Below are 26,657 nucleotides of genomic sequence, written 5' to 3'. Positions count from 1 at the left end.
GGACAGTTAGATGTGAGATGCCTGTAAGGAAAAAACAGGCAACTCTTGGTTTGGTGATTCTTATTTTTTGGATAGGACAGAATCACAACTTATGTATAAGAATAGGCAAGCCACATTATAAAGAGTTTAATTTGGCAAAAATTGGAGCTGTGCAATCATGTATAAAGACAGATTATAATATCAATATAGGCATTGATCTAATTAGAATGCATTGAAACTTTTTGGTTTTGAAATAATTTGTCATTTTTTAAAAGCTGCAATGTATTAATACGTAGTTAGGAGAAAATAGCATTTCTCTTCATAATACCTGCCTAGATTTAAGGAGTGTCATGTTGCTATGCTACTCTCTTGCCACTGAAACACCATGAATACACATCACTTATATTTGTATGTGAATTCCATAGATTAAGCCATTTGTTGCCAGTTCTTTTCAAGTTAAACTTTTTTTTTTTTTTTAGCCCAAGCAATTTTCATCTTTTTCTTCTCAGTTTCACGCCTTCATACTTAAAACACATTAACAAGGGAAGAGTAATGAAAGAGTTTGGGACTGCCAAAAACCTTGACTAGGTTCCCAGGAGAGAGAAAAATACTCCTATCTTGTCTGTAGTGAAGAAAACCTGAGTCTAAAGACACCTTAAAATCCTTAGGAATTCTCTGTAAACATCAGAAACTAGTATAAAGGATTTTCAGAGTTTTAATAATGAGCAGTAGAAGCTGATTGGATGTTCAAATTCTATGCATTAGTCTTTTGTGAAGAGTTCTGCCCAACAGCTTTTATATTTTGGGTGCTTTGTTTTGTTTTTTTCCACTCATGAGTTCAATTTCTTAAGGTTTTTTAGAATGATTTTCTTTGCATAAGACCCTCATCAAAGTTTACTTGCTAGCAAACCTGGTTTTCCTACAAACTTGAAGAAATAATTGAAAGTTGATGGTAGTCCTGACTAGCAGTTGCTCTGCCTAGAATAAATTGTGTGTGTGTGTGTGTGGTGTGTGTATCAGTTTTGGTCAGCTACACTGACAGAGCTGGGCCAAGACATTTTCCTGCCTGTTAATCAAGGACACACAGACAAAGCTCAAGGAAGGATGACCCCTGTCTCAGGAAGTATCGAATCAGTTGCTATTTTTAAACAGTATACAGTAGAACTTGAGATCAGGTCTTTACTCAGTTGACAGGAAAAGTTCTCTGCCAAATTTTGCATTTGAGGAAACAGTTAATGGGCCTAAATGAGTGAAGCCTCTATGTGAAAGGAAGGGATGTGACTGTAAGTATTTTTGCTGATTTGGGTCAAGTGTGTGGTGTCAGAGATGTGGAAAATTCAGTCAGTGACAAAATAGGTTATTACATTTCAAAGTAACTGATAGTTAATGGCACCTTGGATTGTCTTTAGTGACAGTGGTGTGTATGGAATTCTGTGTTGCTAATAGTAAAGTTGAAATAAGGGTATGTGATGAGCTAATATTATCTCAATGTAGCACTGGAGAAGGAAATCAGCTATTGGTGTGTTTCCGGACTAACTGGCTCTTCCTCTGGATTTTGATGTGTTCATGTAAAAAATATTGACTTTTGTTTCTGTGGTTATTTAAATTACTTATGAATCATTAACTTTTTGGTTATTTGGATATTTTGGTTATTTGAGATGTATTTCTGTATGCTTTTTATAATACTCTGTTGGTCCTTGTTTCATTAACAGAAGGTTTTGTAAAGAATTGATTTATCACAAAATAATATTGTATACTACTATGTGTAATCTCTTATAAAACCTCATTCTACTTAACTTTAGGAAATTAAATATGCAGAATGTTAAAGCAGACTATTTGAGAAATACCATTAAGTAATATTTTCTCTGTAATATTATACCACCCTCTTAGGAATGCCTTTATGAGGTTGAATTGCTTAATGGATGACAGGTACATCTTTACATATGAAATGTTAGCGACTTATTTAGGGATAGGTGGGCAGTGTTTTAGTGGAGTTTAAATTAGGAAATTATAAAACTGTGTTAACATATTCATTTCATTTTAATAGGATTATTCAAGATAAAGTTGTAGCCATTTTCAACAAGGATTGATGATCAGAATTTTTCTTTTTAAAACATTTTCAAGTTAAAGATGAAAGGAAAATGCTGGAATTGTTTGGATTCTAACTGACAGGATAAAGAATATAGTATTTCACAGTTACTTGTAATGGAACCTCAGTAAAATTCATCACTTGTCATGCACCCAACTGGGAACATGGATGTTGGTTTTTCTCGTTCTGCTGTTCATACACTGTCAAGAAGCCACTGCAGAAACATCAAACAAAAAATTTCTCAGTGGGAAGGAAGAACTAATGGTAAATCTAATCCAGATAAGTGCGATCCAAAGGACTTTGGAGTGAGATATAATAACTGTAATCAAGAGATTCTTCTTAAGAGAAATCCTGTTGCTGAGGGAAAGAGCAAAAAACTGGATGTCACCAACTCTCAAAATGTTGATCAGGGTATTAATGAAGATGCCAAAAGCCACAATCGAAGTGAGGATGAAAGTGAGAGACGTGAGTATGATGATACACACTTCTTTAAAAATGAATCAGGATCCAACTGGGTATGTTCTCGGGCCAAACAAACTGAAAGCTGGAAAGAAGTTTTGGATCCAGAGACTTCATTACCTCCAGGAAATTTCTATACCTCACAGATATTGTGGAAGAAAATAGAAGCACTTCCCCCAGATAAAGTCTTAAATTTAGCTTTAGAACATTGTGACTCCTCAGAAAAAGAACTGAATTTCAGAGGTCTGGATAGTTCATATGGAGTAACGAAGAGCTTAGAAAACATTTACTCTGAACCTGAGGGACAAGAGTGTGGACCTTCTATAAATCCTTTGCCAAAACCTCGTAGGACATTCAGATATTTATCTGAATCTGGTGATATGCCATATAAAGAAAGAAACTGTGACAGAAAATACTGTGAAAATAATTCTTGTACAGAGCCCTCTTTAGCCTCTTCTCAGGAACCTGAACCAAAGAACTATGGCAGAAAAATCAGAGGGAGATCTAAAAGGTATGTTTTTATTTGAAAGGTAGTGATTTTAAGTATTTTCCTTATAGAACTATTGAGCTTCTGTTTCCTTTTCAAACCAATTTCCATTTCCATGTGTGGGTTACACGTATAATTTGATTATACAGATGTTGATTAACCCAAGGGGAAAATACATATAAGCGAAACAGTAGGAGTATAGGTAATATCCAGGACAATCTACTGACATAAGTACTGTAGAAAAACTTCCATTTTATATCTTTAAAAATGTATAGGGGACTTCCCTGGCGGTCCAGTGATTAAGACTCCGCGCTTCCAATGCAAGGGATATGGGTTCGATCCCTGGTTGGGGAACTAAGATACCACCTGTCATGCGGTGCGGCCAAAAAAGAAAAGAACAATGTATAGGGAAGCAAGTACCTTCTTCTACTTCATTTAGGACATGCTGGCATTAGCCTCACTTTTTATTACAGAGTGAATTTAATAAAGTACCCAAAGAAGAACATGAATGTAATTGGCTAAAAGCCTCCAGTTTTCTCATGGTGCGTATTAGGGCATCAGCCTAATTTATTATTCTTAGGTATCTGATAAAACACCTTTGTAATTTTGTACACTAAGTCCTTTTCTTATCAATTTGTGTCTATCATACCAATATAAAGAATACTAGAGTTTTACAAGATACAACTTTAAAATGTATCTCCTTTCTTAAGGAAATCCTTTGAATTTGAGGACATTCAGCACTTTCGAAATCAGAACTCACGGAAGATTCGTGAAGAACTTAGAAGAAATTCTGGCTCAGCACTTTATTACACACAGTCTGAGGACAATATCTATGAGGATATCATATGTAGGTGTCCACAAACTTTGCAATTAAATTTAGTGAGTATGTAGTTGGTGGAGCCCTTAACTAGAGTATGTTATTTTCTTTTACAATCAAGCATGTCTTGCTCTAGATTTTCCTTTCTAATATTGAAACCTTTGTTGTATAAATTCCTTAATTCTCTAATGGATTTTACAACTAGTTTATTGGACTGTTCAGTTCAGAAGTAAATGTGTGTAGTATGGTATTTTGAGAATTCTTTGAGGTTGGTTGGACGCCTGAGTGGTTTGTGAGCTTAAAGTACCATTGATTTTGAGACCTACATCCCTACAGCAATGTAGAGTAGAAAGCTGAACATATTTAGTCAGTTTTTGCTTTCTTTTCCTTTTAAGTGTAGTCAGTGTGTTCCCATTTAATTATGTTCCTCTAAACTTTTTTTTTCATTATTTTTCAAGATCCCATCAAAGAAAATCCATATGAAGATATTCCAGTGCAGCCTTTGCCCATGTGGAGGTCTCTTTCAACATGGAAGCTACCACCCCCTAAAAGTGCTTTCAAAGCACACAAGGTATAACCAGAGAAATAAGAAAATATTAGAATCTTATTTATGATCCTACAAAAAGGTTAAAATGGTTTAACTAGGGCCAAAACTAAGAGGCACTGAAATGTTGGTTTATTGTTCTTTGTTTTATTTTGGGGGGAGCAGCACAAAACTTTTTTTTGGGTTTTGGGGAGGGGTTTTTGTTTGTTTTTTTAGCGCTTGAGAAGACTTGAATACAAACACCTTTAGACAGACCATAAACCTTTTAGTTCACTATAGTTACCACAGCACTGTAATAGTCTCACATCAACCTGTGGCCTAAATTACCTGTCTGGTCCCTGCAAGCACTCACCAGCCCTGAAAGCAAAGGCTGCCTTGAGTTAATGAGGACTCTGAGCTATTGTTTTCTGGAAATTTGATTACACTGTTGTAGAAGAACTTGGATTAGAAACCCAAGAAACTTCTTTACAAACAGTGAAAAAGAAATTACGGTGTCCTCATTTTAGATGATTTTAAAGGAAAGATAAATATTTTGGGGGGATAGCTTTGACTTTGAGAACACAGGCATTACCTAGATGATCTTACCTTAGCAGTACCTCTTCTGTTTTAGCTTCCTCCCAAACCTCAGTTACTTCACCGGAAGACTATGGAACCGAAGAACTCACAAGTTTATTTATGGTCAAAGCTCACAAAGGATACAACATTGCCTGTCACTTTAACTGAATGGAAGCTTTTCCGAGCTGGAGAAGTTGCAAACAGGAAAAGGAAAAATCTTCCAAGGGTAAGAACTCCAGTACTTTGATTCTTCAACTCTTACTTCAGCATTTCCACAAATGCGAATAAATAAACTTTAGACTGAAACGAATAATAGGTTAGAACTGACCTACTGGAATTAGAAGATTTGGAAAGCAGCCTTAAGCTAAGTTTTTGCTCATGCAAGAAAAATGCATGAATGGCTTTTGCCAAGGTTTTTGTGTGTGTGTGTGGATTTGGAAAATTGATTTTAGATGGAGGGCTTCGCTCTAGTTACCTTAGTTCTCATTAAAATCAGCTGCCCGTGTGAAGGAAGCCCTAGAACCTCATGTAAAAGGACCTTCTAGTAAGCTGGCATCAGTGTTGTTCTCACTTATTTGTATAACAGCCAAAGTTAATTCAGTTTTGTGCCTGAGTTTACAAATTTTCAGTAATGACAAAGTATATGCCAAAAATGTCCACTCAAAGGAAGGAAAAAAGAAATTTTACTATTACTTGGGAAAAGAAATTTTTGCCAATTATCTTAAATAAATGACTTCTCTCTCAAGGGAGAAAAGGCAATAAGTCTGTAAATCATCTCAGTGACAGCCACTGAACCAAAATAAAGAAATTTGGATTATTTGTAATATATATATTTTTAAGAGAGACATTTAAGAAATTACATGAAAATATTTAAAAACTGTTTATGTTATTTTGTTCTGTAATTCAGAATGTTTTCAGGATTACTATGCAGAAATAAAATCATTTAAATAGTATTCCTGTCTTTAATCCCATCTGAATTAGCTATATTCATTTAGCACATGATTTCTGTACCTGATTTTAACACTGAACAAAAGTCATAACCGTTTCTTGGTGTAGTAACTGCTGATTGGTTCCTTGGGAAATATTCTGTTCCACAGTTACTTTAATTCTTCTGATCCATTTCCTGCCCCTCCCTCTTTAATATATGAAGTGTTAAAGACACAGAGTTTTTTTTAAAGCACTAAACTGATCTCTCTGGAAAAAAAAATCTTGAGGTGTTTATTCTCCTGTGTATGGTGAGGACTACTTAAAAATCAGAGGTTTAAAGAATTTCCAGGATGTATGTATATATAATGCATAACAATCACTTTCCTGTACACCAGGAACTAACACCGCATTGTAAATCAACTATACTTCCAAAAAAAAAAAAAAAAAAAAAGAATTGCTGGCACACCAAAGCAGCCTCCCACATGTTCCAGAAACAGCAGATCATGCGTTCACAGGGGCTAGAACACAAACACATAAGGAATTGTATTTAAGATGTGGTTCTTGGAATAGCATTAACAAATATTTAGAAATTATGGATTGTGGAATTTAATGAGACCCAAGGATATTTGCAGTGCTTTTGATTTCATGCCTCAGTATTTTATGTACTGTGGATCCCTTGAGTACTCAAAGCCTGTTCTCTTTCTGATTATAGGTGAGATGATCCAACTTTTCCTGTTTGGATATTTTCCCAAAGGTTTTCTTAAGAAATGGGGAAGAGAAAAATGGTGATGAATTCTTGATTGTCAGGCAGGAACAGACTGTTAGCATTTCTACCTGTGACCCTCCTTGGATTAAATCCTTTTAGGATGTTTCATTTGCAATACAAATTTTGGTTTTGGACTATCTTCGGGAACAACATTCCATGAGGAAAGCAGTTTTCACTTATTTCCTCTTTGATGACTAGAGCTATCTCTGGAAGGGAAACTGGTTTCATAGTTTGAAAGTAACTGATCTAGTCCATATGCCTCTTCCCTACCCTTCCTTTCTTTCTCTACTGTGGCAATCTGTGTGGGATTGTTTGCTAGAGTAGATTTCCTAATGTTTTATATTGTTTGTGTCAAGTGTGTACAGCAATATGGTTTCCATCATTTCTTAGGAAAACTATTCTACGGTATTTCCTATAACTAGAAGGTAATTATAGGCTCCTAGCTCATAATCAAAATTTAAATTTTATTACTTTATCTCATATTTCTAGAATAGATAGTTCCCTTTTCTTTATAACATTTGAGTATACTTTTAAGTATACTTTTCAAATACACATTAATAATTCTACTATTTTTGGTCCTTATGTATCCAAAATACATGTTTACTCTCATACATCTTTCCTATAGCCCCTAGCAATACCTTTTTATGTTGGATTCTCTTATTTTCTTTAATAATGCTAATATTTAAGAATATTGGTAACTTTTCACTTGAATTATAGCTATGAAAATCTTTAAAAGAATAAACTCATCCAAAAATGTGGGAATAATCTGCATATTGGAAGCACATGTTTCTCACATGTTATTTTTCTTGCAGTGGACTGATTCACTGCCTATGGATTGCCAGGATTGCTAGAGAAACAAGGACAAAGGAAAAAACAAGAACATTTTTCTCAAGCAACTTTGTTGGTTATCATATTATATAATGTTCCTAACAACTGTAATTCTGGGCATTAAATATGTTAAATCAATATTGATAGTTAAGAAAAAGTGTGGAATTTTAAGAAAAATACACATAGAAAAACTAATCAATTTCTCCTTTTAAAAGTGGCTGTTGATCAGCTTTAATTCTTTTCTCTTTTTTAAGCCCAGTCTGTCTGTCTGTCTCTTTTATACACACTTCCCAGAAGCAAAGAAAGAATTTTAATGAATAATGCATATTAAATGGAACATTGTTTTGTACTTGGACATATTTGAGAATCTCCTATTTTTATGACATGTTTCCAAAATAAATTATAATATTAGTGCTCCCAGTAGCAAAGGAGTATTCCTTTTGACTAAAGCTTTCTAAGCGTGATTATCCTCTCTTTGCAAAAATTCCTGGGAGCAGACATAACTGTGCCTCACCCTGCCTTACAAGTGAGTAAATATCCCACTTCCTACTCTGGGCTCGCAAAAACTTGAGTCCACTGGTAAGGCTTGGTCAATATATGGAGTGCAGTAGCCAGATTTCCTGCATGTTGTGACATGGAATGACAAGCAATCTCTCTAAGAACCTGTGCTAAACTTCCTCTGGAAAGGAAATATCCTTTCCCACTTCTCTTACCCATGTTAAATGGAATATGTATTAGAATAGCATATCATCTTACTAAAGATAATTTTAGATTCAAAATTGAAAAATGTAAAGGTTTTTATTTATAAAATGGATCTTTCTCTGAACGAGAATCACTAATAAGTTAACATCAAGCTGCAAAACTTGTTGGTGTTTGTTTTAGCTTGTACTTTTCTGGTCTTTTTTCAGCTTGTATTGAAAATAGATGATATATTTGAATCTAAGAGAGGGAAGAAGAGGGTAAAGTTACACCCTTACACTGGAAAAGATGTACCTCCCTCTAAAGGTAAGAATTGTTCCAACTGTCCATAGCTATTAGCATATGAGGGGCAAATCATTAAATAATTTAATGTTTGATGTGAATTATAATTTTTGGTTTACTTTCCTGTCTATCCCACTTAAACATAAAACTTCTTTAGGCTAAGGGATTATTTCTTGTTCTTCCTCAAATCCCTTTTGTTTAGTTCTGTACCAAGTAATAACTATTGGATGAATAAGTAAATAAATTAAAAAATAGTTATAAACCAATGAGACTAATTTTCATGGACAGGTTGCATCCTTATTATGTAGTACTACTTTGATTTACAGTCTTTTGTCAGTATAGACTCTCTCAGTGTCGAAATGAAAATATTAAGTATATATATACTGAATGTATGTGGTATTCAACCTATAGTCATCTAATAAGTTCAGTAGTTTTATTCCTCAGATGCCTAGATAAAACTTAGATTGTCTTAAGAAACTTTCAACATCTATAGTGAATTATTATTGTAGAATCTTCTTTACAACTTTAACTTGGTTGTCTGGCAAAGGATGTGTAGAGTTTAGCAATTTTTGTCTGTGAGATTCATAAGTGAGAAGCAACAGCCAAGTCATACCAGAAAAGAATATTTCATATTTTTGCAGACTTCCAAAGACAGAAATTTCTTCATTTTCATTGAAAATCTCTTCTTCATTCTAACAATTACTATGTGAAAATAAACTTCCCTGTTCAATAATTCAAGACTCTTTCTTCTTACTTTGTGATGATTAAAATCATCTCATCACCATTTTAAATGTGAGTTTTCATATTTGCAAAAGCAATTATTACAACATTTCAGCCTTCTCTTCTGTAGAAGAAATACTTCTGGTTATTGTTAATAATAATAGCTACCATTTACTGAATGAAGTAATAGTTTCTTTATGTACTTTATCTGGTGTATAACGTATGACCACACGGGGAGGTAGGGACTGTCCTAATTTTACAGAGGAAGAAGCTGAGCCAGAGGAGGAAGCATCAATTTGAATCAAGGAACATGATACCACAAAGTCGTCTTCTTCTCTATTATGATTGTTTTTCTAAATAACGGCATGTAGCAAATATTATTGTTTTATAGATAAGGAAATAAATTGTAAATTGCAAATTTTGTGAAATATCAAGACACTGGAACCAGGACAAATTCTTAGAAAACATTATCATTTTCCCGTATTAACAGCACTCTATTGATAACTGTATTCACCAGATATGCCACCCTAGGTAGATGATCACCGATCTCTTATTTTATTTGAATGCTTTATGGATTAGGAACATTTTAGTAAATTTGGCTCGAAGAAAAGTTTTTGAACAGCCAAATCCTTTTTTTCACTGTATCATTATTGAAAAGAAAAAATTCAAGAGCATAAACTGCCAACTTCTAACACATACACACACAAAAAGGAGGAGTCCCTACAGATTTTTCTTTTGCGTGGCTCAAAGGAAATATGCATTTACTCAGTCTCTGTGGCCAACTCCTTCAGTGGACCCGAGGAATTTCTCTCATGCCTGAGGATCTCCTGGCTCAGTAGTCACAGTTCTCAGATTTTTGTTTACCTCCTTAAGCTTTTGTCTGTATATCAGCAATGCCTCATAGAACCAGATGATTGTATTTACCTGCTCTGCCAGTACATGCTAGGTTTTACCGAATCTGTTGCAACCTAAACAGTTCTTAACTCTCAGTTATCAGGTATCACAAAATTTATTGTCCTTCTTCAAAATTATAATTTTGTGTGTTGAAGTCACATTTTAAAAAGGGACAACCTAGTACTTTTTTGATCCCTACAGATTCTCAACAGATTTTCCTATTGGCTTATAAACCCCTTAACCTTCATTCAGTGTCTTGGAATGCAGATCGTCAAAACCCATAGATGTGAATATATTAAAGCCATTTAAATGAGCTTTTGTAAGGTCTTTTCCAGGTAAATTACCTTTCCTCCCTTCCCTCTTTCTTTTGTTTTGTCTTTCCAAACACTTCATGGGCTCCCAAGAGGTGCTTGGTGCTAAGGATACAAATAGGACTCAGGAGCTCACAGTGTTTGTTCTTTCATACTGAACAATATTTTATAGCCCCAGTATACTTTTTGTCATTGTAGTTAGTTTGAAGTTATAAAACCTGTACAGTACACAATATTTAAATACCTGCTTTTTCTGTAACATGTCTTGTGTACCTTTCCCACATATCTAATGAAGAGACAGTATTTGTTTTTATGTTCTCTTCTTCCTTATTACAAAATTAAAATGAGCACAGCAAGAAATTACAATAATATAAAATAACATAAAACGGAAAGCCAAAGTTTCCCAAACCTCCTCCTACTAATCCCAGAAAATCTTATGCACATGCAAATATTTTTTCTCCCCAAATACTTTTATACTATTCAGACTTTGTATATCTTGCTGTTTTAAAAAATATATAATTAATATACTTTGGAGCTCTTTTGGTATCAACACATAGAGATCCACATAGCTGTACTGTATTTCTTGGTATAGATGTAAAAGAATTTTATTTAGCTGGTAGACATTTTGGCTGTTTCTAACATTTTATTTAACCTGTGGATAATTAAGTTTTATAAATAGATAGGTAGATATATAGATATAGATTTTTTTCTTCAAACAATGCTGTAATATATATTTTTTGTTTATATATTTTTTTGTATGTTGGTAAGAATACATCTGTAGAATAAGTTCCTAGCAGTGTACTTAATCAAAGAACACATACTTTAAAGAACACATAAATTAAAATTTTTATAACTGCTGACAAATTGTCTCACAAATAGATTTTAACAACTTAAAAAAAAACAGCTTTGGGCTTCCCTGGTGGCGCAGTGGTTGAGAGTCCGCCTGCCGATGCAGGGGACACGGGTTCGTGGCCTGGTCCGGGAAGATCCCACATTGCTGCGGAGCGGCTGGACCCGTGAGCCGTGGCCACTGGGCCTGTGCATCCAGAGCCTGTGCTCTGCAACAGGAGAGGCCACAACAGTGAGAGGTCCGCGTACCGCAAAAAAAAAAAAAACAGCTTTATATTTCTATGAAGAGCTTTTGAAAATGGTTTTTTCCTCGTAATCTTCATTAATACTGTGTTTTATTAGAGCTTTTTATTTTTTGCCAGTATCATGGTTGAAAAGTGTATCTTACTTATTGTTTTAAGTTATTAAATTTATTTTATTAATTATGAATTTGAACAGTTATGTTTATCAATAGTTATCAGTCTTTTTCTATAAATGGTCTTTTCCTACTCTTTTATTCATTTTTTTTGTTGTGCTGTGTTTTTACTTATTCATTTGTAACAGCTATTTAAATATTAAGAAACTTAGCCTTGCGTCTGCAACGTGGATTTCAAATATTCCCCCAGTTTATTTACCTTTTGAATTTACTAATGATTTTTTATTAGATTAGAAATTTTACATTTTTATACAATCAAACTTCCGTACAGTTTTCATTTATGACTCCTAGTCCTTGTTTTTCCTGATATATTAAAATTTTTTCCCTTTCTTTTTATTTTAAAATTTTGCTTTAACTTTTCAGACTTAATTTAGAAATTTTTCGTTCACCTGTTCACGATGTTTTGTTCTGTGTTTTGGTTGTTCTCTTTCTTTTTTTTTTTTTTTGTAAATTGACAATGTGCCTAGTATTGTACAGAACATTCCCTTCTAGAAACAGGCTAAAAGTATCTTAGCCTCAAGATACTTAAAATCCAATTGTGGAAAATAAGAGCAGTTCAAAGCTGTTTGAGTACTATAAGAATTCAGAGTAAAGTTCAGTTTAGTTTGGCATTAGAGGTGGCTTAGAGGCATCATAAAGGCATCATAAATATTACTTCATAAACTTACTTGGTAATCTTTCTTAGCCTCACATTTTCCTGTTAATCTAAATTCACAGTTTGTTCCGTATTGAGATTTTTGTTTAGCCAGGTTGGTGTTTTACCTTTGATACCTTATTTGGGAATATAAAGACAATGATATGAAGGTAGAAATAAAATCCACTCTGATCAAGGCTTTCTAAAACTAGTCTGAACTGCTGTTAATTTCTAGAATTAGGGATGAGAGGGGAACTGAGGAGGGAGGTGGGTATGGGAAGAAGATGGAATGGAATAGTTTCTTCTCTGAGCCTTTTATTCTTTTTTGCACCTGTCCTGCCCTGATACAGCTAAGTGGTTTGGAGAAAGGCTCAGCCTCCTTAATTATTCCTTACTCCAAGTAAGTCCCCAGGTCCGTGGAGCTTTTACATTGTTTTTGTCCTCATGTTCTGCCTGTTCTTGTTGGACAGTACAAATGGAAACTCTTTCTTTTCAGGTGAAACCTGTGGGTACGAAAGTGATGCCGAGTATCTGCCAAAGAGTGAGTGAGTCAGTGGGGCTGCTCCCTTTCGCGTGATGATCCTGGTTGTAGGTGGAGTGGCACCTGCCTTTGTGATTAAGCATGTTTTTTCTACATGAAGTTTCACTTTGTCGGTGATTTCTTCATTATAAGAACCTGTTGAGATTTGGGGAACTAAACAGTACACTGTCAGATGTTTGACAGCATTAAAGATCTCCCATGGTAGAGTGAGGCAGACCAGTGTAGTTCTTAAGATGGAATGTCCTTCCATCTTAAGAGGGGAGCGGCAGAGCTGCACGTTCAGACATATGTGCAGCAGCCAAAACAGAGTATGTGAGTCATTCTCTGAGGCAAATACTTTGCATTAAATATCTGATTTTTTCATAGTCATTCATTTGAGTATCTTAGATATCTCTGACATTGGGACAGGAAACACTGATCTGTTTCTTATTCATAGGTATTTATATTCTAAATTATTGTGCCATTTACTTTCTGTTAGAATATAGAAGATGCTGTGCTTTTTTGGCTGTATTTGTTCAAGCAGTCATAGTGCTCTGTATCCTTCATCTAATGGATTTTCACAGCAAATTATTTAATTTCTGTTTAACTGAAGCATGGAAAAAATAGGAGACCTGAATTATCAAAGCTGAGTACAGGGCAGTTCCAGGTCTGATACTCTGATCTTATGATTAATAATCATGTGCTCCTACCAGTAGCCTAAATTGCTTCAGGTGTTTGATTCTGTAGGCTGACTGAAGGTGAAACTTAAGTCATCATCAGGTTCAGCTTGGATGTGTAAAGATGATTAATTTTGTTCTGTTGCTACTGAGAAACAGGCCCTAAAATTTTCTTGACTTGAACTGAGCCCTTTGGAGTTTGGAGCAAGGAAGGTTTGCCTAGAGCACTAAATGTACCGGATAATTTTGGAGAGGCACTCCAAAATTATTTTTTAAGTGTTCTTAATATTTTGATCTACCTTGTAACTTCTTTGGGGGCAGAATGCATCATATCTCAAAAGAAAAGCGAAACAGTTAGTGGATGAGTCTTTCCATCATTGGCTCAGAATGACACATAAGCAAATCTCTGGGATGCTTAGACTATTTCTTCTGCAAGTACTGCATGTCCCCTAGTGGAGACTACCCCAAATTATTCAGAATTTAGAGATAAATGAGAATAAAGGATAAATGGTATCCACTTTTCGGTGGGATTGCTCATACTGTTTACATAGTATGCTTCTATGAATTCTTTCTTTTGAGAAATAGTCTGCTAATGGATACCTTCTTACATGTCATTTTTCTCTCTTGCATTTAGCACCATTTATTGATATAAGTATATGTCCATTATTAGTAATATATGCCAAGGAGAAAAGGGAAAAGAACATTTCTTTAATGTGAGGATAGTTTTTGTTTTAACTTGATCAAACTTGTCTCTTTAGGAACTTACTTTCTATAGGACTCAGTTCTTTTATCAGATCTTTTCCCCCACCTAAGATTTCATGGTCCCCAAAATGGCATCTTTTGTCAGGCCAGTGCTTTTACCTGACATTTTCTGTGTATCCTGGCATCATGCCATGAAAGATGGGATGGCACAGAGTATGTGTTGGGACATACATAGGTATCAGTTGGGACACAGAACATCGGTCCCACTGCAGGGCCCCCAGGTGCTTGTGAGAATCTGCACTTGTCCTCCAAGTGTGTCATAGCCCTAACAAGTATGTCTGGGTGGCAGACATTGGTTAGTCAACATTCATTAGCAACGACTGAGTGAAGATTAGTCCTGCGTGGGTCATGACCTCTGGATGCTAGAGGGAAGATAGGGCTATAAAGGAAAACAAGACTCCGTAATCTCATCGCAGGTCGCTACAAGCGCATAGCGCAACTGCAGCAACCTTCCAAGAGGAATCCTCACTACCAGACCTTAGAGCGGGATCTAATTGAATTACAGGAGCAGCAGCTGTTTGAACTTTTTGTGGTGGTGTCTCTACAGAAGAAGCCATCAGAAATAAGCTACATTCCCCAGGTCATACAACAATTCCCTAGCAAGGTAAGTGCATGGAGGCTATGAGGCATCCAGGAACGTTTCTGTGTCTCTGTGTATTTATTCCCTCTCTTCTTGTTTACTGTTGTCTCAGTTAGCTTTTACTAATACTGTACTTCTTGTAGGATCCGGTGCACTCTAATGATACCTCGTGTCAGGCATGGGCTGCAACCAAGGGGGAATTAAAGCTCGTTATTCAAGTTGGGCTTTTATCTTTTGCTCTGCTATTTACTAAGTGACCTTTAGCAAGTTACAGAGCCTCAGTTTTCTCATCCTTAATGAGGGGAGTGATAAATGTGGCAGAGTAGGGTAGCAGTTCAGAGCATGGACTGGGAGCCAGCTATCTGCATTTGCCACTTATTAGCTCTGTGACTTGGACCAGTTGAACTGCTCTGTGCCTCATTTTCTTCATTGGTCAAAGGGGGATAATCTTCATAGTGTCTACCCCCTTGGAGTTGTGGTGAGGATTAAATGAGCTAATTATAATTAATATAAGGCACTTAGAACAGTGTCTAGCCTACAGTAAGCACTATGTAATGTTATTCCCTATTAGTGAGGATTTAATGAGATAATGTATGTAACGTGCTTAATCCAGTTCCTTGCACATAGTAACACTTGATAAATGGTAACTGTTATTAACGGTATTATTTCATTTACTTTACCTGTTTCACAAAATAATTCATTCATTTATTTAATCAATATTTCATAAATACCTACTATTTGCCAAGATTAGGTGCTGGGAGAGCACAGAGCTTACCTCACAGAGCTTACAAAATAGACCCCAAATGTGGCTCTGAGCTTTGTGGCAGTAAATACAAAGAGCATAATCGTTACATCAGGGCTTAACAAACTGATGGCCTCTGAGCATATTTAGCCCACAGATATGTTTTTTGGGTTTGCACAGTAATAAAATAATAAAAGTTTTGTTGTCAATTTTTTGTTTAAAAGTCATATTTCACATAAAAATCTGTATTTCTGCTTTCTCCTGAGAAACTAGTAAGACTGCCAACATTCAGCCTACATTCCTAAGTGGCATGAATTGGCTGAAGCTGAGTAAGAGCAGGACTGACTTCATGGGCATGTGACCAGTGCAGTCACACAAGGCCCCTCACTTACAAGGGCCCTGCACCCTGCTCCGCAGTCACCGTTGAAGTTCTTAATAATTTTATTTTTATTTTATTTTATTTTTTACGGTATGCGGGCCTCTCACTGTTGTGGCCTCTCCCGTTGCGGAGCACAGGCTCCAGACGTGCAGGCTCAGCGGCCATGGCTCACGGGCCCAGCCGCTCCGCGGCATGTGGAATCTTCCCAGACCGGGGCACGAACCCGCGTCCCCTGCATCGGCAGGCGGACTCTCAACCACTGCGCCACCAGGGAAGCCCCAATAATTTTATATTTGAATTTGTGTTTTGTAAGTGAGGAGTGAGATCTGATGAGACAGTGGGGCACGTGCCAAGGTCTTAAAGCCTTGGCTCATGTATGCTGTCACCTCTCCAGGATGGGTTCTCCAGTTGTCCTCACTCCTACCCCTTGGTTCCCCAGGCCCCGTCTGGCTTCCCCCTTTCAATCCTCACTCAGTGACTGCTGCCACCCTCTGCACGGGCATGGAGGGGGTCAGGATCAGGCAAGCATTAACGCCGAAGTGTCTTAAGCAACACATGGTAGATCCTTCCCTACCCTGGGCATTGCTCCTGTGTTCAGTGGGTGGCCTGGGGGGGCGAGCCTTTTCACCACCCCCAATCCAAGTACTAAGCACGTCCCCATGTGGAGGCTACAACCCCTTGAGGGTCGCCTAGCTGCTGCGGGTTCGAGTAGTGGGCCCATGGGAAGGGAAGTCCTTGGCTCAACTGTCCCACCCCTAGTCAGGACACAGAGTTTCAGTCCTGCAGCTGGCCCGAGGGGAAACCCAGCAGCTGGTGGGCCACTTGGGCACCAGATTGCAGGCCAGGGTCCCTGGGCACCTGTGAGAATCTGCACTTGTCTCCAGGATCCTCGTGCCTGAGGGAGCATGCCATTAAGCAGAAAATCAAAAACCCCATTGCAGGCTGAGAAAGAAACCACAGAAGAAAGTAACAAGTTTTATATTTCATTTTACATTGTTTTTTCCTGCTTTTTGAACAAGGGGCTCACAGTTTTTCATCTTGCACTGTGCTCTGCAAATTATGTAGCTGGCCTTGGGAAGGAGTAATCCCTTTAAACAGGGACATTTACTCACCCTCCAGCTTACTACTTGGACCACTGCTCTCATTATCTGCTCAGGAACTTTAGGACTTCGGGTTTAAACCCTGAGTTTCATGTTTCACTAGAAAAGCTAGTGAAGGGCTTCCCTGGTGGTGCAGCGGTTAAGAATCCTCCTACCAATGCAGGGGACACAGGTTCGAGCCCTGGTCCTGGAAGATCCCACATGCCGCGGAGCAACTAAGCCCGTGCGCCACAACTACTGAGCCTGTGCTCTAGAGCCCTCGAGCCACAACTACTGAAACCCGCACGCCTAGAGCCCATACGCCACAACAAGAGAAGCCACCGCAATGAGAAGCCTGCACACCGCAACGAAGAGTAGCCCCCGCCCGCCGCAACTAGGGAAAGCCCATGAGCAGCAACGAAGACCCAACACAGCCAAAAAATAAATAAATAAAAATAAGAAAAGCTAATGAAGCACAACTGAACTGAAATCTGAGACATTTCCTGCATGGGTTCTCATTTTTTAAGAAAGTCCTCACCAACATTCCTGCTGTAAATAAATCAATGTTTAATTTCTTATAAAATTCCTCAGTGTGGCCTGAGAGCACAGCGTCACTGCACTCTTTAGTAACACAGTACCGTAAGAGTCTAAAATAGATAGTCGAGGACTCAAATTTCCCATAAAGAGAAGCTTAATTTTTTTCTCTGTTGTTCATCAGTCTTACATTTGCAAAGAGAAATCTTGAGGTTGAACCTGTTTTCAGCACAGCCTGAATTATGGGTTTGGAACCAGATGAGGACCCAGTTGACTCTGACAGTAATTCAAGGATGTCTCTAAGCAAGTTACTTGGCGTTATTGTGCATTAGGCATCTATAAGTCTGGGAGGGAAAGAGCTGCCTGAGCCCCTCTTGATTCTGATGTGGAAAACCTTGAATGAAGATGATTGTGAATCATTTAACAGTATAAAAATAATAGAATATGACACAACTAAAATTTTGTTAGAGTGCTTTTCCATTTCTTAAGGGCTTAATCTCTAAGTGACCCAGAATGGCTGCATGTTTTGTTTTAGAAATTAAAGGATAGATCATTGGTATTAGTTACATGAAGGCAATATGGTAATTAGACTTATCTGCTTGTTTTTATACTAATTTTAAAATGTCTTTTGGTTTAACTAAATTTAGACTGTCCTTTAAAGTACAATACCAGACTTGCACAAAAGGTCTTCCATGCTAAAATCTTACAGGAAGTTGCAAACCCATAATTAGGTAGCAAAGATTATATGCTAAGGAAAATGATTATATATATGGGGTGGATTCTAAAAATAGTATCTTTTCTAAGTAACGTTCACCTGCCTTTTCAAAACATCTTGGATTATTGATCAGAGAGTGTCTTGAGCTAACTAGGTTTTTGCTATCAGTATATTGTAGAATAGATTTTCGTTTATTTTATGTCCCATGATTCATAAAAATATTCTCACTAGTATGTTAATTCTGAATTAAGATTCTTCCTCTAGCTAAGAAACTGTTTTCAATCATTTCTCTTACATCAGATTATAGGATGTACATAAGTACCCTCTCTATGTAAAACAGAATTCTTTTTCCTTAGAAACTCAGTTCTCAGTATGTTTTCAGTGATTACCAGTCTTGGCCTTCCTGTTTTATTAAATAGCACAGAACCACTCTGAGACACCTACCTAGACTTATCAGAGACCTCTTTTCCTAAGACCAGGCTGAGTTTATTTATATACTCCGCTTACACAGAATATTAGTCACTTACAGTGTTATTTTTTTTCAGGGTGATCATGGCTGTAAGCAATCCAGAGACATTGAAGACAGGCTCAAAGTTATCCCAAAATTTTGTTTTCCTGATTCAAAGGACTGGGTGCCAACCTCAGAACTCAAGAGGTAAATAGACTACTTTATCTGATTTCTATTTGTTGGACGAGCAAAAGTAGAACCAGAATCTTTGAGAAACAGTCAGCAGTGAAGCTCTGTGGACTCTGTGGCAGATCAAGGATGCAGTGGGAGGAAAGGAAGAAACAATTAGGACATTTCCTATGTGGGGCTCAAAAAAGAAAAACAGTGTCAAAGGGAAAACAAGTTTGAGAGTCTCTTCAATTTGCCAATTCTGCAGGAAAAAAAGTTCCACTTTACATATAATCAGAAATGCCACCAAGTGGACAGAAAAGGAAAAAAAGACTTTAACTTAGGGACTGAGAAACAGAGATAAAACATGGCAATGTCTGCATCTTGTTATCTCCTTCAAGTTGTTAGAAGAAGCCATAGCCCAGATTGTATGTTCCCTGTTGAACTTGTACGAAGAGGGGGCTGTAGTTTGGAAGGTGTAAGTATATTGAGAAGGGAATGATAAGAAATTGCTTCCCAGTATCTAGAGGAAATTACTATTTTCAATTAATAAGCCATATATAATATAATAAAATTATATCCTGCTTATAAATAGATAAGTGCTTTGTTCAAAACTGTAATTATTGAATCATGTATTTAGGCTGAAAAGCGTGATTATGTGAACCATATCACATGCCAATGACCTGCTGGAAGACAGCCTCAGCTGTTGCCTAAGTAGCTCTGCCCTTCCACCCCACGTTGCCTCCAGACTCTGCTCCTGTCTCTCCTAACCAGTTTAGCCTGATCGGCGCTCTCATCTCTGAGCCATCAACCCTGAAGCCTTTGTGCTGTCAGTTGTACTAATTGCATAGGCGGCTTCTTTCTTATTGGCCTGGCTGCTCCATGGTTGGCTTTCCCCAAGAGTTATGTGTGTTTATTCTAGAATGTCTGAAAAATACAGAGGAGTAAATAAAAAGCAGAAATTAAAAATCACTGGCATTCTGGTTACTCAGAGATAAGCACTGTAAATGTTTTGAGATGTTCCCTTCCAATCTTTATTCGTGGCCAAATATAGACATATGTATATGTTGTTCAGATTTGAATTTCTTTTGATTGTTAATGAATTTATTTCTTGGGCATCTCTAGGTCTTCATTTTGTAAATTATCTATGCATATTTTTTGCCAGTGTTTCTAATGAGATGGTAATTTTCCTAATAATTTTTATGTATTAAGGATATAAACTTTTCCCTATCACAGTTCCATATGACCTCTCAGAACTAAATAGAAGAATTTGGAAGGGAAGATAGCTTATCAGAATTCTTTATAGTTTACCTATATATTTGACTAAACTGGACATTCAGCAGAAGGAAAATAGGCTTGATTAATAGCTGGACTAAATAAATAAGAAAGTAAAAGGAGGCAGCGGCATCAACAGCTCATCACATGCTATTCTCTCACTCCAGTACAAAGCAAGATATTCTCAAGGGCTGGACATTCTCCCTCAGGAGGAATGTGACTTGCAATAAATACAATATTGCTGCCTCCTCTTACATCACAAAATGACTGCTGTTGGACTCTAATTTTTAATTGCTTGTTCCGAGGAATGTCATAAGCAGTTGTTTGAATCTCAAACTATTGACTGTTTTTTTCAGTGAAACGTTCTCCTTTGTCTTAACTGGTGAAGATGGGAGCCGGTGGTTTGGTTACTGTAAGAAGCTCTTGGTAAGTCCCAGACTTGTGCTACAGGCAGCTTTGGTAGAGGAACAAAAGAGTCAGACTAGGAACTTCAGAAACACGATCTCTAGATGAGTTTGGGGGCTACTCAGTGATCTGTGTATTATAAAGAAGCTAGTTAAGCTTTATATTTTTATTTTCTTTATTTTTTTGGCTGCGGTGGGTCTTAGTTGCAGCACGCAGGATCTTAGTTGCGACACACAGGATCTTAGTTGTGGCATGTGGGCTTTTCTCTAGTTGTGGCACACGGGTTTCTCTCTAGTTGTAGCGTGCGGGTTTTCTCTCTCTAGTTGTGGCTCACGGGCTCCGGAGCGTGTGGGCTCTGTAGTTTGCGGCACGCAGGCTCTCTAGTTGAGACACATGAGCTCAGTAGTTGTGGCTCACGGGCTTAGTTGCCCTGTGGCATGTGGGATCTTAGTTCCCTGAGCAGGGATTGAACCCGAGTCCCCTGCACTGGAAGGAGGATTCTTTACCACTGGACCACCAGGGAAGTCCCGAAGCTATGTTAGCTTTAAACAGTAAGAGCAAGGTGGAGGTTAGCCACAGAGTGTTCCATAATAGAAACGGTATGGAGTTATTTTATTTATTTGTTTGTTTGTAATAGATGAAGAAAGCACTGACATTGTAGCTGAAGTCAGTCTGGTTATATTTGAGGAATGGAGTACAGTGAGCCAATCGAGGGAGCTCTGAGTTACTTCTTGCTTATATGCCATCACTAAACTGGAATAAATCATGCTATCATTTTTTTTTTTTTTTTAGCATTTTCTCATCTTTCAGTGTTCATTGAGAATGAGAGCTTTGGTTCCTACTCTATACTAAGGAGTATTAAGAGGTATTAATAGTCCAAATTAGTAAAGACTCGTGCTGTTTAATTTTTGCTTTGTTGTTTTTTTTTTTTTTTTAGCCAGAAGGCAAAGGAAAGCGACTCCCTGAGGTATACTGCATGGTCAGTCGCCTAGGCTGCTTCAACCTTTTTTCAAAGGTGAGTGGAGAATGGGCCCTATGAAAAGTGTTGTCCTTTCTGAGCTCTGAGTGAGTTTTTGTTTCTGATGACTTCACCAGGCAATGTTAAGTGGCATAGACTTTAACATAGTACTTTAGAAAGGGTTTCCCATTAGTAGATTAGAGCTACGGGTTTGAAGGCTTAAATTTAGACCTCTAATCCAGATGATGTTGCCCCGTCATCCTCATTTTGGTTTGCTAAACCTGCCAGCTTAAAGCAAAACATTGCCTGAAGTTTATCTTGTCTCATGTCTTTCCCAGACACCAAACTGCAGGGTATTATTGTGTCACCTTCTTTGCCCCTGCCTTAGTGATATAAAAAGGGGCTTCTCTTCTAAAATTAAGTTGATTTATTTTAGTAACTTTTCTTGGAGATTTAAAGGTACCTCTAAGAGAAATGATGCCTTTAATGAACTTTTATTCGTTGCAGAAGCTTATCTGTCTTGAAATCTGTTGGTATTATTTTCAAGTTTGTGCACCCAGTTTGGCAGTTCCTTCAATAGGATTCTTTTATGTTTTTGAACTGAGTCCCTAATTAAAAAAAAATCTTTTGTCTGTATGTAGATTTTAGATGAAGTAGAAAAGAGAAGAGAAATGTCTCCAGCTTTGGTTTACCCATTTATGCGAAGTGTCATGGAAGCTCCTTTCCCAGCTCCTGGACGCACCATCACAGTAAAGAGCTACCTCCCTGGGGCTGGAGATGGGGTAAGTTAGTTCATTTTGAAAAGGTTTGATAGCTGCCAAAAAGCAGGCCTTACACTAGTAGGCCTTACCTGATAGAAACCTTACAGGGTAGTTTTCTCTTTTTCATGAACTGCACAGAATATGTTTTGGTCACCAAAGCACTGGAGAAACATCCAGTTGATCTGTGAGATAGTTGATCCTAGACCCAGGAACCAGAGGTTTTCTATCATTTGTAGATTGAGCCCCTGCATAATATCTATTTCAGTGTGATAAATGAAGATTATACATACTATTGTCCAGTGGGATGAAAGATTTCACCAGAAATTTACAGCCCAAAAGTAAGGTATTAAGTCTTGGCATTAGCGTAGGCAGCTTCACAAACTCTTTGTAGCAGACCCTCTCTCTTGAATTTAACCTGTAAAAGAATGACAGGATCCATTAGTATTGTCATTAGGGATTGTTTTCCCACCTCAGCTCCCCTGATTCAAATTTTGCATTTCAGTCAATTGAACTGTGCCGACCACTGGACTCACGATTGGAACATGTTGATTTTGAATGTCTCTTTAAGTGCCTGAGTGTGTGCCATCTCATTCGGGTCTGTGCCTCTCTCCTTTTGGAGCGGAGGATAATCTTTGTTGCCAACAGCCTAAGGTGAGAAATAAGTAAAATGTGTCACTTCAGCCTGTTGTTTTACTTGTGCTTACTATTTTAAAATTCGGGCATTAGAAAACACTTAGGTAGGATCTCAGTTACCTAATGCTATAGTGACATGGAGAATCCAAAAGCTATTTGCATTCGGCTATAACAGTGACTTTTGGGGGTTGCAATTAATTTACCTTCAAAATGTGTTTTGTTAAAACTGTTGTTAAACATTGGAATTGCTTTTCTAAGTACACACTAGCTTTTAGCAATATAAATTGTGGGAAACAGCTAGATTGAGATTAAAGATATTCAGTAAATTAAGTTAAAATTTAAATAAAATGTTAAAATTTAATGAGTAATCACAGAATTGTTAATCTATGATCACTAACTGGCATCACTTTTGTAATTCTGTAACGTAATGTCTGAAATGCCCTCCATTGTTGTTCTTTATATGACACCGTTTGCTTTCTCCTCTGGCTAGCACCCTGTCAAAATGTGGCCATGCTGTGGTTGCCACACTGTATCCATTCACCTGGCAGCATACCTACATCCCAGTCCTGCCAGCATCTATGATCGACATTGTGTGCTCACCTACTCCTTTCCTTATTGGAATCCTGTCTTGCTCCTTACCACAGCTCCAGGACCTACCCATTGAAGAGGTGAGATGGGAGAAATAGTACCTGTGGAAAAGACTGGGGCGCTGGCAAATGAAAACAAGTGATCTTTAACAGTGGTGGATATGTCATTAATTAATAATAATATATAATTATGATTGTTAATACATTATGCTATCATATTTTTGTATCTGTTTATGAAAATGAGAAAAATTCTGTAGTATACATGAATCTGAAGTTGTATCTTATTTGCAGTATTGAACCATGGGCTAATTCTTGTGTTATTCTGAATAGGTCTTTTTTTTTAAAAACATCTTTATTGGAGTATAATTGCTTTACAATGGTATGTTAGTTTCTGCTTTATAACAAACTGAATCAGCTATACATATACATATATCCCCATATCTCCTCCCTCTTGCATCTGCCTCCCACCCTCTCTATCCCACCGCTCTAGGTGGTCACAAAGCACCGAGCTGATCTCCCTGTGCTATGCGGCTGCTTCCCTCTGTCTATTTTACATTTGGTAGTGTGTGTATGTCCATCATGCCACTCTCTCACTTCGTCCCAGCTTCCCCTTCCCCCTCGCCATGTCCTCAAGTCCATTCTCTACATCTTCATCTTTATTCCTCTCCTGCCCCTAGGTTCTTCATAACCTTTTTTTTTTTTTAGATTCCATATATATGTGTTAGCATATGGTATTTGTTTTTCTCTTTCTGACTTACTTCACTCTGTATGACAGAGTCTGGGTCCATCCACCTCACTACAAATAACTCAATTTCGTTTCTTTTTATGGCTGAGTAATATTCCATTGTATATATGTGCCACATCTTCTTTATCCATTCATCTGTTGATGGACACTTAGGTTGCTTCCATGTCCTGGCTATTGTAAATAGAGCTGCAGTGAACATTGTGGTACATGACTCTTTTTGAATTATGGTTTTCTCAGGGTATATGCCCAGTAGTGGGATTGCTGGGTCGTATGGTAGTTCTATTTTTAGTTTTTTAAGGAACCTCCATACTGTTCTCCATAGTGGCTGTATCAATTTACATTCCCACCAGCAGTGCAAGAGGGTTCCCTTTTCTCCACACCATCTCCAGCATTTACTGTTTGTAGACTTTTTGATGGTGGCCATTCTGACTAGTGTGAGGTGATACCTCATTGTAGTTTTGATTTGCATTTCTCTAATGATTAGTGATGTTGAGCATTCTTTCATGGGTTTGTTGGCAATCTGTATATCTTCTTTGGAGAAATGTCTATTAAGGTCTTCTGCCCATTTTTGGATTGGGTTGTTTGTTTTTTTGTTATTGAGCTGCATGAGCTGCTTGTAAATTTTGGAGATTAATCCTTTGTCAGTTGCTTCATTTGCAAATATTTTCTCCCATTCTGAGGGTTGCCTTTTCATCTTGTTTATGGTTTCCTTTGCTGTGCAAAAGCTTTGACGTTTCATTACGTCCCATTTGTTTATTCTTGTTTTTATTTCCACTTCTCTAGGAGGTGGGTCAAAAAGGATCTTGCTGTGATTTATGTCATAGAGTGTTCTGCCTATGTTTTCCTCTAAGAGTTTGATAGTGTCTGGCCTTACATTTAGGTCTTTAATCCATTTTGAGTTTATTTTTGTGTATGGTGTTAGGGAGTGTTCTTATTTCATTCTTTTACATGTAGCTGTCCAGTTTTCCCAGCACCACTTATTGAAGAGGCTGTCTTTTCTCCATTGTATAGACGAATAGGTCTTTTTTAAAAAATCATACACAGAAACTACTCTAGGTTAATTTAATAAATTGTTTCAGATATAAAACACGTATAGATAAATGCCCAAACAAAATGTATGGCTCAGCTAATTATCACATAGTGAATGCTTATGTAACCAACATTGGAATAGAATAGAAATATTATGGCAATGGAAACAGAAGTCCCCATCATGCCTTTTTTTTTTTTTTTTTTTTTTTTTTTTTTTTTTGCGGTACGCGGGCCTCTCACTGTTGTGGCCTCTCCCTTTGTGGAGCACAGGCTCCGGATGCGCAGGCTCAGCGGCTACGGCTCATGGGCCCAGCCACTCTGCGGCATGTGGGATCTTCCCGGACCGGGCCACGAACCCATGTCCCGTGCATCGGCAGGCGGACTCTCAACCACTGCGCCACCAGGGAAGCCCCCATCATGCCTTTTTAATTTAATTTTTTTAATTATTATTATTTTTTAAATTTTTCGGCCATGCCGCGTGTCATGTGGGATCTTAGTTCCCCCACCAGGGATCAAACCCGCACCTCCAGCATTTGAAGCGCGGAGTCTTAACCACTGGACTGCCAGGGAAGTCCCCCATCATGCTTTCTTCTAATCACTGTTCCCTTCCCCACCCCTTGCAAAGGTAACCATTATGTTGACTTTCGTGGTGCTCATTTTCTTTTTTGTTTATAGCTTAACATCCTAGGCATGTATACCTAAACAATGTAATTCAGGTTTGCCTGGTTTTAAGCTTGAAATAAATGAACTCATACAGTATGTTTTTTCCTTCTTTCTTTCTTTCTTTTCTTTTTTCAGTCTGGCTTCTTTGGAGCAACATTATGTCTTTTTTTTTTTTTGGCTGCATTGGGTCTTCGTTGCTGCGTGTGGGCTTTCCCTAGTTGCGGCGAGCGGGGCTACTTTTTGTTGTGGTGTGCAGGCTTCTCATTGCAGTGGCTTCTCTTGTTGTGGAGCACGGGCTCTAGGCAAGTGGGCTTCAGTAGTTGTGGCACGTGGGCTCAGTAGTTGTGGCTCGTGGACTTTAGAGCGCAGGCTCAGTAGTTGCAGGACGTGGGCTTAGTTGCTCCGTGGCATGTGGGATCTTCCCTGACCAGGGCTCAAACCCGTTTCCCCTGCATTGACAGACGGATTCTTAACCACTGCACCACCGGGGAAGTCCCCAACATTATGTCTTTAAGATTCATCCATGTTGATGGGTTTAACAACAGTAGTTTGATTATTCTAATTGTGTATAGTATTCCATTGTGTGAATGTGCCACAATTTTCTTATCCATTCTACAGTTGATTGACATCTGAGTTGTTTCCAGTTTGGAGTTATTATTAATAATGCTGCTATGAATATTCTTGTTCATGACCCTTGGTACATATGTACATATGTGCATGCAGTTTTATGGACATATACTTG

At 37.7% G+C, this 26,657-nt stretch overlaps 1 protein-coding gene across 1 annotated transcript in view; it reads left to right on the top strand.

Moving 5' to 3' along the window:
* The window catches only part of DENND2C (DENN domain containing 2C), a 93,246-nt gene that overhangs the window by 53,410 nt on the left and 13,179 nt on the right, over nucleotides 1-26,657 (top strand). The window contains exons 2-14 of the mRNA XM_060027605.1: nucleotides 2,027-3,038; nucleotides 3,725-3,861; nucleotides 4,290-4,402; nucleotides 4,986-5,156; nucleotides 8,360-8,456; nucleotides 12,752-12,796; nucleotides 14,631-14,818; nucleotides 18,789-18,898; nucleotides 20,491-20,560; nucleotides 21,477-21,554; nucleotides 22,139-22,279; nucleotides 22,761-22,909; nucleotides 23,382-23,559. Coding sequence (XP_059883588.1) covers nucleotides 2,215-3,038; nucleotides 3,725-3,861; nucleotides 4,290-4,402; nucleotides 4,986-5,156; nucleotides 8,360-8,456; nucleotides 12,752-12,796; nucleotides 14,631-14,818; nucleotides 18,789-18,898; nucleotides 20,491-20,560; nucleotides 21,477-21,554; nucleotides 22,139-22,279; nucleotides 22,761-22,909; nucleotides 23,382-23,559 — 2,301 coding nt within the window. The 5' untranslated portion in view covers nucleotides 2,027-2,214. The remainder of the gene's footprint in view (nucleotides 1-2,026; nucleotides 3,039-3,724; nucleotides 3,862-4,289; nucleotides 4,403-4,985; nucleotides 5,157-8,359; nucleotides 8,457-12,751; nucleotides 12,797-14,630; nucleotides 14,819-18,788; nucleotides 18,899-20,490; nucleotides 20,561-21,476; nucleotides 21,555-22,138; nucleotides 22,280-22,760; nucleotides 22,910-23,381; nucleotides 23,560-26,657) is intronic.

Source organism: Delphinus delphis, chromosome 1, assembly GCF_949987515.2.
Source record: "Delphinus delphis chromosome 1, mDelDel1.2, whole genome shotgun sequence".
Classification (NCBI taxonomy): domain Eukaryota; kingdom Metazoa; phylum Chordata; class Mammalia; order Artiodactyla; family Delphinidae; genus Delphinus; species Delphinus delphis.
Note: the sequence above shows the minus strand (reverse complement) of the source record. Positions and strands in the feature narration are given on the sequence as shown.